Consider the following 17,099-nt stretch of genomic DNA (forward strand, 5'->3'; position numbering starts at 1 on the left):
CTTGAGTTATTCGTCATGAAAGTTGGGAATGGTGATATTTTGTATGATTGCCAGGCATCGGAAGAATCAAAAGGAACTGTAATCATGATCCTGTAATTTTCAACGCTTACTGTAATTAAGCTATAATAAAATTCTAACTTATGAGCGTCTAACAAAGGAACATGACCTATTTTCTTCCGTCCGTTCTCCAAAATTAACATTAGGTCTTTTATTGGCAAAAGATGAGGTGATAAAACACCTTTAGTTGCTAACGTAATAGCTTCCACATAGTCTTTTTATTTCTCAATAAAATGTGAAATTTTAGTATGGATATGATCTATTTTTTAATTATAATACGTTAACGTTGCCAGCAAGTTTTGTACTGCCATAATCTGACTGATATTACTAGAATGTTCGTTCACCAAACTCATTATTTGATTAATTGATGTTAATTGATTCCTTAGTTCTGATAAAACTAGTTTGTTTTCATGTTCTAAAAACTCAATTTTCTTATTTTGATTACTAATTTTAAGACGATTTGAAATTCCTAAGCCTGAACTTGCAACAGATCCAAAGATGTTTAGTGCAGCAAAAATAAACGGGTTACGTTTTTCAAGGTTAGTGTGTCGCTCTGTCCACATCAGTAGGTCACGAGCCAGAGCTTCTGCCTCGTCATTCTTATTTTGCAAGTCGTATTATAGCATTTCTGCTACGCTTAGTGTTGGTGCAAGCGAACTCTCTGTATTAAAAGGAAAATGTCATTTATGCATTTCATTTAATGAAGCAGCAAACCTTTACAGGTCCCTCATTAAGCTAGTGACGTCATTCTCTGGGAGGAAAATCGCTTGCATATTAACTTCTATAATTATATTGCTTGCTGTAATAAAACGTCTTCTGTTCTCTCTACTATAGTGTCATATTTAAAATCTATATTTTTAGTTTTAGGGCTCTTCCCCCACGAAAAAAATGTCTGAGCGAACAATATCACTCCAAACAATAAAAACTTCATTTGGAAACCTGCAATGAGAAAAATATATGTAATTACTCCTGTATCAAGAAGAAAAAATTTTTACATACAAATATTATACAAGTTTCATAAATACAAAAATTTTCCTCACTTCCTTCTCTCTTATTTCAATTTCTTATGTGAGCCAATGGTACATTTCTCTCATCAATGGGTTGGGATACGTTTTGAACTCTAAATCTATTGGCCGTTAATGTTTCCAAAATGTTAAATGGGCCTTCAAACTTAGGTGTCAGTTTGTAATTGAGTCCTTTACATACATTTACCTGTATGTAAACATTATCACCCACGGTATATGTTTTAGCTGGCTTCGCTATTTTATCATGATTCCTTTTCATTATAATTTGTGATTCTTCTAAATTCTTTCGAAGGATATCATAACGACTTATGCTTGCATTATAACTTCCTTTAAAGGATTTGATAAATTAGTTGCAGGTGTTAATACATGGAAAGGCGTTCTAGCTGGGGTACCGTACAGTGCCTCGTGCGGCGACATTTTAATAGATACATGATATGAGTGATTCAGAGTACTTAGTACCGTAGGTATGACAATATCCCAGTTGGGGTCTGATCAAATGCCACCGAGTTCGTTTGGGGCTGTGACTAAAGCCTTTACAGAAGTCAGTTAGGGGCTTATGATCAGTAAGAACCTTGACGGGATAACCGTATATTATGAACTTAAAATCCACTAGTGAATTAACAATAGCTAGCCCTTCCTTGTCTATTACTGCGTATTTACTTTCGGAAGGTCTCAGTTTACGTGAATAAAAAGCTATCGGGAAAAACTGTTTGTCATATTGCTGAAGCAATACCCCACCTACTCCTAGGTCTGAGGCGTCTGTTGCAATGAAGAATTCTTTACAGAAGTCAGGAAATTTTAAGATAAGAGAACTACACAGTTCATCTTTCAAGGTATTAAATACCTGTTGATGCTGCTCAGACCATATGAAATCTATGCCCTTCTTCGTAAGATCAGTTAGGGGAGCGGCCATTATTGAATAATTGCGTATAAAACGCCTGTAATATCCACTACAACCTAGAAATTGCTGTATTCCCTTGACATTAGTAGGTATCGGAAAATTTTGGATTGCCGACATCTTATCGTGGACTACTTTAAGACCTTGGCTAGACACCGTAAAATCTAAATAGACTAATTCTGTTTTGAAAAATTCACACTTACTAATCTTTACCCTTAAGTTATGCTGCCTTAATCTCTGTGGCAATAGTTCCAGTTTACGTAGATGTTCTTCTAAAGTATTAGAAACGATTACAAGGTCGTCCATATAGGCATGCAATATGTCACCTAACAAGTCTCCAAACACTATGTTAATCATTCTAGTAAATGTTATGGGAGCACAACGTAAACCAAAAGGCATACGTAAAAATTCATAATGTCCCCTGGCTGTGCTGAAGGCAGTGTATGGGATACTATTTTCTTCTAATGATATCTGGTGAAAGCCTTTAAGTAAGTCCAAACTGGTAAAATATTTGTTCTGACCTAGCAAAGATAAAATATCGTCAGTACATGGTACTGGGAATCGATCAGGGATCGTTTCCTCATTTAAGCGACGGAAGTCTACGCAGATACGCCATGTTCGATCTTTTTTCGGTACAACTATTAATGGGGTACAACTATTAATGGAAAATTATAAGGGCTGTTCGATTTCCTAATGACTCCTTCTTCTAGCATTTTACCTACTTCATCATTTATCTCATTCTGGAATTTCATAGGGAGTCTGTACGAGGGTACATAGATAATTTTCTGCTTGTCTTTTAACCTCATTTGGTGTTCTATAACATACGTTTTACCTAAGGATCCATCCGTAGTGGAGAAAACATCATGATATTTAGTTAGAAGAACAAAAAATTTCTGCTGAATTTCCTCTTCTTGACTGTCTTTATTGATTTTATTTTTAATAGATTGCAAAAGGAATTCATCCGCAACTGATTGAGCGTGATTGATTTCAGCGAAGGTAAGAATACGATGTTTATAAACTTCTACATACAAGATATGTTGATTTTTGTGAATTACTAAAGTGGTATTTAAATGATTACAGACTTCAACATTACATTGTTATTGTGAGCCGACTGTATTTATAGCTTGTGTGACGGACAATCCGTTAGTTTTCAAAGTGTCTGAAAGGATTAATATTTCAGATCCCGGTAAAGTTTTCTTTACTCGCACTATTATATTCGAAGTTACGTTCGGCTCGATAGATCGTGTGCAAGATGATATCACGGGTTAACAAGAATTCTGTTGGGTCGCGTATATTATTTCTTTATGCATGAGACAAGTGATTGGTTCTTCAACGTACGGTATTGTTTTATTTGTCGTTGCCTTTTTATCCAAAACTGAATTTAAGGTATTAGAAGACTTATAGAATTTTCCTTTGATATACACGCCGTGTTTGGCAGGGGGTAAGATAATGTTTTGATTGCAAATAGACGGGTATCCTATAATTACAGCTGGATACATATCAATGTTTTGTACAACAATAAAGGTATCGGCAAATGTGTGCTTACGGACCTTGTACTGAACATGAGTTACTCCTATTACAATTAATTCATTATTTCCTATACCTGAGAGCCTTACTACGGACTTCTCTATAGGGAAGTTCGAAAATAACAAGTGATGAGTCCTCAAATCCATGATATTACGTGGACTACCAGAGTCAAAAAAACAATGTGAAGGATCGGTGTTCTAAATTTACAGCATATAATGTTGGTCGTAATTCATTTCGGCTTATTATTGCGTGAATTTGTTGCAAATCTACGGGAACCTGCACTGATTTATTGGATTCGGCCGTGTGTTTCATAGGAAAATCTATTGCCTCACAATGATCTGATAAATTATTAAATTGATTATTTGATACAAAGGAAGTTGATACAAATGACCCAACATCACTCTCATTGGAGTTAATTATGTGGTATTTGCTTTGCATTGCACATTCTGAAAATTCGCCTGACCTTGCGAGTTCTGGCTAGACGGCCCAGGAACAGAGTTATTTGAAGCACTATTTGTTTTTTTTTTTTTTTTTTTTTTAACTACGTTGTTTCTTTTTATTGAAATGAGAGTTTTTCTTTTTATTTCCATATGGAATTGACTGGGGAATTGACTGGGCGTTTCTAGGATTCTGTTGTTGATTTCGCGAGTAGCATCGACTATATGAATGTGTTGAACTATTATGTATCGAACAAAATCTCGTTCCACAGTCTGCAATCAAGTGACCTTGACGTTTGCAATTATAACACGTCATCCCTGCAACTTGATTATTATTACCTAAGTTTACTTGTTGTGGTTTAGTTTCATTTTTTGCAAAACTTGAGTAAACAAGGGATCAAGATCAGTACACTTAGACATGTGTTTCTTTATCTGTTTATATACATCTAATTCTGTAATTTCAGACGTTAGTTTTTTATCAAAACACCGCACTAAAGCCTCTGGCAATATAATTGTCATGCAAGTTAAATACATTAGTCGTAAGAAATCTTTCACAGCGATGTTATCTCCTGTAACCCATGTGGAATTATCTAAAATATCCTGATATTCATTAAGCCTATCTGCAATGAGAGCCGCTCATTCTATAACATTAAGCGGGGTCATAGAGGCTTGATTAAGTGTATTTCTTAATGTCAAAACTACATCTAAAGCTTCTTCACCGCCATATATTGCACGTAGCCTAACTTTGAAATCGTCCCATGTAACTGCCTCTTGAAGAGAAACTCCCCTAAGATATGCACTTGCATTTCTTTTAGCAAAGTCTATAAAACTTTTAGCTTCTTGTAATTGTACAGATGGGTCTGTGATACGTTTTGCGTTTAAATGAGCGTCTACAGATGATATCCATGACTAGACATTCTGAGGTAAAAACCCATTGACCCGACCTTGTAAAGGAAGGATAGCTGAACGTGCACTTACTAAAGTTAAAACGGGATTAGGGTTACTGGGAGTGGGGTAACTTGGTCCGGGAGTGGGGTCACTGGGATTCACAGGTGGCGTCATGTTAACTTTACTTTTTTTTCTATCACTACGATTCCCTGCGATCCTATCAAAATATCTATATGAATACAGACGTCCACTGCGTAAACGCATAAGCACTATACAATAAAGATATGTTGCAGATTATAATAAAATCCCCCAATATAATGATATTAAGACAAAGATATTTCCCGAGAACTTCTGAAAGAAAACGGAATTAGCACAAAGAGAAAAAAATTCTAGACGAGAATTCGAAGTTGAATATAGATTCCTTTAATAAAGGAAAATGAAGATTGCAAATAATTCACCCCAGCAATAATGGACGATCGACTCGTGACATAAAACACTTCACTGCAAAAAACTGAATGAATAAAGAATGTACTTAGCTTCTGTATATATGGCGAAGATCCGATGACGTCAGTTCCTCTCTCTCTCCCTCTCGTTTTGCAAGAGTTTAGCTGGGTGATGATTTCTCGTCGTGCGTTGTTGAATGTTTTACTTCCTGATGATATAAATGAAGGACATTTCTCCGTATTCTTAGGATGTTTTAATGATGTATGTTGATTGAAGATCCAGTTCCTAAGTTTATATATGATTTATAATTGACATTCAATGAGTTCACTACTTCGGTAGATGTAGATACTTCGTCGTAATTGTAGATTCATTACTGATGTAACTGCTAATTATTACAGTTGTATCCGCTGATTGTTATAGTTGTAATCTCTGGTTGTTAAAGTTGTAATCTCTGGTTGTTATAGTTGAAACCGCTGCCACCAATAGTTGGTGTGAGAATGTTATACGCACACATTTGTTGTTCTGTCTCATATCTTTACACTGTGATATAGAATTATTTAGACTTGTAGGTTACTTCTTAGAATAAGTCACAGTTAAGTTAACTTTAAACAATTTATTGTTAGCGCTTCATCACTGGAGTATGGATGGTTTGGTCGGAAGACCATTCTGTATGAAAAGATGAATAGAACTGATTTACAATAGGCTTGCGTCGTTAACGTGACATTAGTTATCTCAGCATTTACTACAAATATGATCACATAGGATTATAATCGGAAGCCAGGTGGTTCGGTGTAGAGATCAAGAGGTCAACTGTTTCTCACGGGATGCTTGTGACATGTTGACAAGACATAAATAAATGTTACCTATGCAATGATTTACCTTAGTCTATTTTCACATCCTATTATGGCTGACATCACACTCCAACTCTCCAATGATCCCTTGGGTCATGGGTTTATCAATGTATTGTCATTTCATATATATATATATATATATATATATATATATATATATATATATATATATATATATATATCATATATACATATATATTCACATACATACATACATACATACATACATAGCGAATTATCATTATTATTATTATTATGGCTAGCTGAGCTATAATCATAGTTTGAAAAGCAGGATGCTAAAAGCCTAAGGGCTCCAATAGGAAAATATACCAATGAAGGAAGAGAATAAGAAAAAAAATAAATTACGGTATATGAAAAATAATAAATGGAGAATATAAAATATCTTAACTTCAGTAACAACGTTAAAATATATGTCACAATAAATTGTAAGAAAGACTTGTGTCAGCATGTTCAGTATACAAATATTGTTGCAATTTTGAACGGAAAAGGTTCCGCTGATTCAATTACCTTATCATAATGATAATTTCACAATCAGGCAACAGCTGAAATAAAACTTCAAGAATAATGTGCAGTGATGAGCCTTGAGATGGTGAAGGCAAAATTCTGAGAATTAACTGCATACTGGATACACACACACAAATATATATATATATATATATATATATATATATATATATATATATATATATATATATATATATATACATATATATATATATATATATATATATATATATATATATATATGTATATGTATATATATACCCTTACGAAGCTGGTCTAGTGTAGAGTAAATACAGTACTTTATTCGTGTATTTTATTATGATCTCATATGTGCATTACAGAGGTTAGCCAGCTCTTAAGATGAGTTCCTCTCATGTAGGTATAAGTTTATAATGTAAATCGCGTAAGACTTTCACCGTTAATTTATTTGTATTCTTTATTCAAGTCAGTACATGTAAATTTTCGGTGTTTTTAAGAATTGAATTGTTATATCAAGTATTTGGCTACGAAGTCTTACATAATCTATTTTAGAGGGTTATATGACCATACGAGTTATGAACAAGGGCTTATGTAATCTTCTTTTATATTTTTCCTGAGGTATTGGATCCCAATAATCCTAGTGTTACATCTTATCTTCTTTTTTTTATTTCGAGGATAAAGGGTGAGCGGAGCTAGCTTAGAGAGAGAGCCGTCTCGTGATGCATCAGTACGTGTTCAAGAGTATTTTTTGGCAACCCTACGCCCTTAGACCGACCCCCCACGTTTCCAGATCTATTAGAAATTTCTGAAAGTAGCTAAGTTTCATATACAAGTGATCCCAGGAATGCATAGATCAGATAGAGAATTCCAACCTTCTGTCATAGCCATCTTCCCCTCTCTCACACGCCTCTCAGTGTATTGTTTTAAAAGTGTTCAGTGAAATCTCAACGTTTTGGTGTGATGGGTTTTTGTAAACATAGTGAGTATTTATAAAAATTCTATCAAAGTTTTTGTAACTGGCCCTGTAGTAACGTGAAAGGTATTTGTATCGTTATCTGGTTAACTATATTCATTGAGTGTTAAGACTAATTAAATAGTGTGTAAAATTTAATTCGAAGTGGAACAAGTGATTGTATAAGTAATATTCCTTTTGTCTTTGTCTATGGTTTTATTCAGATTTAATATTTCGAGTCAAGTAATTATAAAATTTTCAGAGCATAACATTTTTGTCTCAATGTAAGTATTGTTTGGACTTAATATATCAAATGATTTATTTTTGTTTTGTATGTGAATTCTTTCAAAGTGTTGTAATTTATAGAGAATATATCTATTGTTATAAAGAGTGTATTATTTCAATCACTAGGGTTTATTTCATACTCGTTCGTATCCTGTTAACGAATCGAAGTAAGAGGTGGTTTTCAATAATTCTAATAATAATTACCCAGTGTTGTTTCGAGTGTACTTAAAGAGACCTTTGGATATTCAGTGTTTTGTATATTGCTGTCTGGGAGTTGTTTAACAGTCTCAGAACTCGGGTGTTCATATTTTCAAGTGTAACAGATTTATTGTAAAAACAAACAGTTGAGTTTGGAACTCGAGAGGTTGTATAGCTTGTCAGTCGTAATATATGTAATACTATATGTTTGGTTCCCAGACACGGGACCATCGTACAATATGAATATATATATATATATATATATATATATATATATATATATATATATATATATATATATATATACGATTCCAATTATATATGTAATATATAATGTATATATGTGCATGTGACAATTACAAAAATCAAATAGATCACATAGCTAATAATAAAAAGAAAAGTAAAACTCTCATAAATATAATAAGGTATAAAGGTGCAAATATTGGTGGTGATCACCAGGTCCTTATTGCCACACTGATAATAAAACTGAGAGCACCCAACAGAAAAGTATATATAATACCTAGTTTTGATACAACTAAGCTTCTAGAATTTGAGTACAGAGAAACATTTGCAATTGAATGTAGAAATCTATTTGCAATCTTACAGAGTTTAGGAGACAAAGGACAGACAGTTAATGAAGAATGGTGTGATATTAAGAACATATATCAGTCAGTTGTTAGTGAAATTTTGGGACATGCGGTTACAAGGAGAAAGCCATGGATATCAAATACTACTCGTTATATTATGCAAAGGAGACAAAGACAGAAATTAATTGTTGAACGTTTTCGAGGAATTAATGCAAATTACAAGGTAGAGGTCCAAAGAAAAACCAGGAATTACTGTAGAGAATATCTAGACAGGAAAGCAGATGAGACTGACAAAGCTATGAATTCAGGGAGTGGCTGTGGTGTAAGAATTGCTCATAAAATTATTAATGAAATCTTTACCAGGTCAAAGAAGAAGAAGCATATACCCATCAAAATGAGAGATGGGTCTGTTATAACCACAGAAGATGAAGAAAGGCAACAGTGGATAGAACACTTTAGTGAGGTAATGAATAGGATATATGAAGGGAATAATTTCACAGATATACCTGGAGCTGAAGAAGATCTTGATGTGTTCATGAATAAATTCAATGCATATGAAGTCGAAGATATCACTAAAAACTCAGTAGATGGTTACCCCTAAATACGATGGAATAACTGCTGAGATGATATTGGCCAAAAATAAAGTGACTCCCAGAATACTTAAAAGACTATTTTGTAGAATGTGGATGGTAGAGGCAAAACCTGATGAATGGGGTTTAGGAGTGTTGGTGAAAATGACGAAAAAAGGAGACCTGACAGATTGCAATAATTACAGAGGCTTCACACTTATGTCAGTTATCATGAAAATACATATTATGACTATTCCAAAGAAACTAGAGAGAAAGATTGATGAAATGCGGAGAGATGAATATGCAGGATTTAGAAAAGGTAGACGTTATACTGGTAAAATTTTCATTTTAAGACATATGCAGCAATGTGTATAACATAGAAATCCACTTTTGATGGCATTTGTGTACTAAAAAAAGGCATTTGATAGTGTGCACCGGCCAGTTTTGTGGAGAGTCCTGCGTTAAAATGGAGTTCCCCTTAAATATATACATTTTATTAAGTCTGTTCATGAGCATAGCAAGTGCAAAGTTAATATTAGTGGAGTCCTATCAAACGAATTTATAGTGAACAGCGGAGTCTTCCAAGGGAATGTGTTGTAACTGATGTTTATAGTTCTCAAGGGTTTTGTAATAATGTGCGTAGAACAGTGAGGGGGGGGGTGAAAATTATTAGACTAGATTGGTAATATGAAATTAACTGACCTAGAGTATGTTGATGATGCTGTCCTTATTAGCAAGACACCACAGGATTTGAAATGCTTGCTTACAAAAATGCATGTAATATCAGGTGAGGTTGGGCGCAAGATTGATGCAAGAAAGACAGAGATGATGAGACTGAAATATGCAATAGAAGCTGAAATATCATTGGAAGAAAGAAGGATTAATGCGGTAGAATCTTTTATATATTTAGTAACTATTATTTTTAATACAGTATCTATAAAACTGGATAGACGGAAAGAAGCAAATTAAACAGTGGCAAGGTTAAGTAAAATTCGGATATCAAATCACCTGAAATTACATGTGAAAATTAGGCTATAAATCAGTTCAGTAAAATTTTTGTTACTGCATGGACATAAGTCTTGGTATGACAATGAAACAATATTCAACAGATTTTGTAGATTTGAGTGCAAAGCCCTCAAAGGAATATTGGGAGTCAAATGGAAGGACAGCATTAGAAATGAATCGACAAGTGACATTACTCGAGGGCCTTATGTGGATGAGGTCATGGTGAGGGGTAGATGTAAATGGTTTGGGCACGCTCTTCACACTACCCATAAGAGATGAGTTCACCAAACTTTTAATTGGGCTCCACAAGTCACTAGGAGAGTTGGAATACCCAGGTCTACATGGTTGAGGACGATGATACGTGAAGTAGAAGATGAAGTACTGATTTGAAAGCTCGAGAAAGAGACGATTATATATATATATATATATATATATATATATATATATATATATATATATATATATATATATATATATATATATATATATATAAAAGAGGTTATTAAAAATTGACTCTTGCATCATAGGATCTACCTCTTAACGGATTTTAAGTATGTGAAAAATATTTCCTTTGAAAGTACTCAAATACATTACCTACAATCTAAACAGCTTTACAAATGTTTCAATCCATAAAATATAATGAAATTTTAAAATTTTTGTATATAGACAGGAAGGCTGAAACTCCAGATTTTTTTTACCAGAGAATTTATCCTCCCTCTGATATAAAGCGTAACATATTACTTACTAAGTCTAGATATCTTGAAAGCGTCTGCAGTGTTAATGATATCAACATAGGCATGTAGCTGAGAACGCCTGCTGGTCGAATTCAGATTATACTCGTTCATTGCGTGAAGAAACGCGCCTTGAATCTCTCTAGAGTCCTTGTCGAATATAGCCCCTGAAATAAAAGGATATGGGATGAAGAATGTGACTCAGTCAATGATGTTCCTCTTCAATGAAGTTTTGTTCAAGGTTCTAGTATATTAATACTGGTACACAGCCTCAACAACTCTTATAAAGTTCAGCCCATAAATATATGAAAAGATGAAAGAGGGATAGAACGAGTGTTTGCTTGGCAGTTTTACCTTCAACTGGCCTCTTTTGGATCATTTGAATAATTGAAAGGAAACCAGATAGTAAATCAAGTATTAAAAGCAATTCTAAGATACCTGTAATAAATAGAGGATGATTCGTAAACTATAATAATGTTACTTACTTATATTAATTTTTTGTTATATTCAAGAATTGCTCTCCATAGGTGAAGATCTACATGTTTAGACTTAACGCTTTCTAGCACAGGGCCATACTCTTGCCACTGTCTTTTAAAACTGTTTTCAAACAGTGGGCAACGCTTTGGGGACATAGGACTTAAGCTCCCCACAGCCTCTTGTATCACCTAAATTCTAGTAAGCTAAATATGGGCACAAAACGCTATCAGGTACATAGTATAGTCTAAACTTTCTAAAGGAAGAAGAGCAGAGATTAGACAGAGAATTGAATCAAGAAACGAAATGTCATGTTTTAAAAAAAGGACACGTACAGTATATGATGAACAAATATTTCACTGAATAAAAACCGAAGTATATACAGTAGATGAACAAAACTACATTAGCACCCTTCAAGAATCATTCTCTGTATCTCTGAATCTTTAATCTATACAAAACAAACAATACTTGATATTTCTATTTTATATATTTAGATTCCTGTCTATGTAATAGCATGTATATTTAGCTTACATCTACTTGCTTAGATATATTTGACATAATTCTTCTGTGTAATGAATACCAATGACTTAATGAGGTTAAAAAAAGACAGTTAAATAACTAACATAAAATTTAAACGAGATGTTTAACCCACTCAAGGTGAAGGACTAATGAAATTTTATTAATAAAATACGTGCATCATACAGGAAGAAGCTGAGTTCGAGATCCAACATAGTAACGCGGATATTGAACAACGACACAATGCAACGGAGAGGTTTTGTGCGAATGAAAAACGACAGATTTAAATCTTGATATGGTAAATCAAATTTAATTCCAAAGTCAAAGAGGATTTACACCACATTGAACCACGTCAAATTATGATCGATTCGAAACATTGTTTTCTCGAAGAGATAATCTCTCCACCAACAATATAAGATTTTACAACAGTTATTTAATAAGTATATTCTTCCCATGTATTACTACCTTCACCAACTTCGTTGTGAAAGTTGCGTTTTGATAAGGGGTATGTTTGTATGTCTGTCTTTCTATTTGCTTGCGAGTCGCATAACTCATGGTCTACTTGACTGGATTTCATGATATTGTGAGGGGTGATTGATCATGATTAAGTACAGCTTGATTAGATTTTGGGGGTGATTGGGTCAAATGTCACGGGCAAGGTCAACAAAAGATTAAAAACGTCTTTTCACCATATCGTGGCTAATTCTTATTTGATTTGCTTGAAACTAGTGTCAAAATATGGGTAATTCCATTGCTAATCTTGTGATATACAACAATCTCATGAAATTTGGTGGGGTAATTGACCATGATCCAAGGGAACTTTTACTTTTTGAAACTGATTGGGTCAAAGGTTACGGTTAAGGTAACAAAAAGGCCAAAAAAAGTCCTTTTGCTATATCGTGGTCAATTTTTATCCTATTTGCATGAAACTAGTACCAAAATGTGCATAATTCAATTGACTATCTTGAAATAAACAACATGATATAAGCGAAGATATACACTCTACTGAGTGCCCATTCTAGTTATCATTATTACTAGCTAAGCAGGATGCTATAAGCCCAAAGGCTCCAACGGGGAAAATAGCCAAGTGAGGAAAGGAATCAAGGAAATAAATTAACTACAAGAGAAGTAATGAACAAATAAAATAAAATATTTCAAAATGAGTAAAAACATTAACATAGATTTTTCATTTACAAAATGTTAACTAAAAAAAAAAAAACAAGAGAAAGAGAAATAAGATAGAATAGTATGCCCGAGTGAACCTCAAGCAAGAGAACTCTACCTCAAGACAGTAGAAGACCATAGTACAGACGCCGTGGCACTACCCAAGACTAGAGAACAATGGTTTAATTTTGGAGTGTCCTTCTCCTAGAAGAGCGGCTTACCATAACTAAAGAGTTTCTTCTACCCATACCAAGAAGAAAGTAGCCTCTGAACAATTACAGGGTAGTAGTTAACCCGTTGAATATAGAAGAATTGTTTGGCAATCCCAATGTTGTCAGGTGTATGAGGACAGAGGAGAATGTATAAAGAATAGATTAGACTATTCGGTGTATGTGTAGGCAAGGGAAAAATAGCCGTAACCAGAGGGAGGGATCTAATATAGTATTGTCTGGCCAGTCAAAGGACCCACTAACTCTCCTAACGGTAGTATCATAACAGTCGGCTGATCTCCTACTCTCTCTTTCACACACACACACACACAAATACACACACACACACATTAGCAATTAACTCTATAAACAACACCCGTATTAGAACGAAAATCATCCGATCTTTCTCGAATCATCTACTCTTCATGAAATAATATTGAATTTTTCTCCACTAATAATTATTTAAATAATTTCAAGTTGTAAGTGTCTTTCTACCAAGAATCTAGACGGGGGGTTACAACTATGTGTAACTTAATTTCCTGTTAAAAATCACTGATTAAGAGGGATGCTTCAATCTAACCAATGACTGATAAGAAGATAAAGTATTTAAGGTTTTCGACCAAATTACTATTGGTCATGAAATATATAAATTTTTTCTTCCTTACACTACCAAGAAACCTATCTATATTTTCCCTCTACTAATTAAGTCAATATTTTTATTGAATGAATTCATTACAATATTCATAAACGAAGATCCAGCTACGTGTGCGAATAAGGGAGGGTAAAATCCGACAATCTATGACAAACTTATTAAGTTTTCTGTAATATCTTATCAAGAACAACACCATTCTCTTCTGTCTCACCCTATTCAATGCTGACATCTATATTTGTATTTGCTAATATCCTATAATAACTTAATTTTCATCGAAGAGTAATTATTGCAATGCTGATTATAAATCATATTCTTGTATGAACTTTGAACTTAAAATACTTAGGCCCCTTTAAAAGATACAATTTCTAGTTTAAAAGAAAACTAGAGCAACTGGAGAAGGACCAAAGAGAATTTTCCACAAACAGATAATTCATCATCCCCATTTTGTTCATTTTATATCTGCCATTTCTATGTTGTGCCTAAATATAATAAAAAAAAAAAAAGTTACTTGAACATCGCACTTATCCAAAGAAATGCCACTCTAAATACTACTGAGAGTAATCCTAACTTTCTAAAACACCCATCTGAATATTTACTGGATAAGAAAAAAAAATTTACAGCCTATGCAAATATTCTGCATTTGCTGGATAGAAGTAAAACATCAAAGCATTCAGTCATAAAGTCAGTCATGTCTCCACTAGATAAAAAAGAAACAGCGTTTATGCCGTTGACTGTGCATAATATAACAGGCTACGATAAAAAGTGTATGATTATGATTATAGAGAGCATTCAAAATATTAATTGGGTTTCTCCTCTTGCACAGTAATTACTTCGCATAATCCCGATATTTCTGTAAAAATCAACTAATGCATTCATTTATATGTTAAGCATAGCAGCGAGAGAGAGAGAGAGAGAGAGAGAGAGAGAGAGAGAGAGAGAGAGAGAGAGAGAGAGAGCCTTACCCTATTGCCTTATTCTGTGTTTGGGTTCATCGTATATCCACCAGAGTGTTGCTAATACATCTTCCAGTGTATTTTGCATCTTCCAGTCTTGGGTGGTCTGGGATGCATCTTAGGTATTTATCGAGCTTATTCTTAAACACATGTACGATTACTCGTGATATGTTTCTTAAATGAGCTGGCAGCGCATTAAATAGCCGCTGCATTATTGATGCTGGCGCGTAGTGGATTAATGTCCTGTGTGCCTTCCTTAGTTTTCCTGGTATAGTTTTGGGCACTATTAATCTACCTCGGCTTGCTCTTTCTGATATTTTTAGCTCCATGATGTTTTTCAATAATTCCTTCGATTTGCTTCCATGCTTGTATTATCATGTAGCGTTCTCTTCTCCTTTCTAGACTGTACAATTTTAAAAATTGCAGTCTTTCCCAGTAGTCAAGGTCCTTAACTTCTTCTATTCTAGCAGTAAAGGACCTTTGTACACTCTATTTGTGCAATATCCTTTTGGTAGTGTGGGTAACATATCACATTGCAGTACTCGAGTGTACTACATACATAAGTTTTGTAAAGCATAAATATGTGTTTAGCTTTTCTTGTTTTAAAGTGTCTGAATAGTATTCCCATTTTTGCTTTACATTTAGCCAACAGTGTTGCTATTTGGTCGTTGCATAATATATTCAAGTTTAACATTACACCAAGGTCTTTGATTGCTTCCTTGTTTGTGACTGTCTCATTATTAGGTCCCCTGTATGCAAATACCATTCCTTCTCTGTTTCCATAATTTATTGATTCGAATTTATCGGAGTTAAATACCATCCTCTTTATCTCCACCGATTCATATATTTTGTTTAGATCTCTTTGTAATGAGTTCCTATCTTCATCACAAGTAATTTCTCTACTTATTCTTGTGTCATCGGCAAAACTTCTCACTACAGAGTCTTTAACATTACAGTCTATGTCTGAGATCCTCAAAAACAAACAGCAGTGCAGCTTATACCGTACCCTGTGGCACACCAGATATTACCTGAGCTTCATCTGATTTCTCGTCATTTGCAACCACTATCTGTTTTCTGTTTTGTAAAAATTATTTTATCCATTTTCCTATCTTTTCCACAATATTATGCTTTCTCATTTTTTTCTCTAATATATTATGGTCTACCTTGTCAGAGGCTTTCGCAAAATCTAGATAGCCCACATCTGAGTCTTTTTCATTTATCATATTTTTGTATGTTTTCATAGTGTGCTATCAGTTGGTTTTGTGTACTTTTTTTGGGCACAAAACCATGTTGACTTATATTAAATAAAATCATTTTTAGCCAAATGATTCATTATTTTCTTTTTTATTACCCTTTCATACACTTTCATAATATATGACGATAGACTAACAGGTCTATAATTGCTTGCCTCTAGTCTTGATCCACTTTTAAAAATATGGGTTATTTATGCTAATTTATGTTTAATATATATCTCGCTCATATCTACACTTTGTCTTAGCAGTATTGCAAGCGGCTTCGCGATAGTGTGTGCAGTTTTTTTAACAAAATCGCTGAAACTCCATCTGCCCCGGCCGCCAATCCATTTTTAATTTCGCTTATACCCTGCACAATATCTGTTTCATTTATATCTATATCCGTTAGATATTCAATATTTTCTTCTCTCATTTCTGTTTCATTATTCTCATTCGCAATTCTTGGCGTGAATTCACTCTTATATTTTTCTGCTAATATGTTGCATATTTCCTTTTTTTATTCATTAACCGTCCTTCAATTCTTAGAGGGGCCTATTTCTAATCTCCATTTATTCATTTTTTTTCATAGGAGTAAAGTATCTTAGGGTTTTTCTTGATATTTTGAAGTGTCCTTTCTTCTGAGTCCCTTTTTTCAGTTTTTTTCGACTGCATAATCTTTTGTTCTGCCCTTTTTATCTTACTTTTTATTACCATCATTTTCCATACAATTTTTTCTTATGCAAGATTTTCCTTCCACTTTCTAATTTTCTGAAATAAGATCCTTCTGTCTCTTGGTATGCATGTGTGATGGTTTTTTTTTTTTTCCGTACACATTTTTTAACAATTTTCTCCAGTATTTTGTACAGTATATCCATATCTACCTGTATGTTATCACTTATGAATACATTTTTCCCATCTTTGTTCAATTCTTCATTTATTTC

At 33.8% G+C, this 17,099-nt stretch overlaps 1 protein-coding gene across 3 annotated transcripts in view; it reads right to left on the minus strand.

The window, feature by feature from the left end:
- LOC137643983 (glutamate receptor 1-like) overlaps positions 1-11,121 on the minus strand; it is a 932,732-nt gene extending 921,611 nt beyond the window's left edge. For all 3 annotated transcript variants that reach the window (XM_068376815.1, XM_068376816.1, XM_068376814.1), the window contains exon 1: positions 10,973-11,121. In XM_068376815.1, coding sequence (XP_068232916.1) covers positions 10,973-11,072 — 100 coding nt within the window. In that variant the 5' untranslated portion in view covers positions 11,073-11,121. The remainder of the gene's footprint in view (positions 1-10,972) is intronic.
- Between the last annotated feature and the right edge of the window lie 5,978 nt (positions 11,122-17,099).

Source organism: Palaemon carinicauda, chromosome 7, assembly GCF_036898095.1.
Source record: "Palaemon carinicauda isolate YSFRI2023 chromosome 7, ASM3689809v2, whole genome shotgun sequence".
NCBI classification, from domain to species: domain Eukaryota; kingdom Metazoa; phylum Arthropoda; class Malacostraca; order Decapoda; family Palaemonidae; genus Palaemon; species Palaemon carinicauda.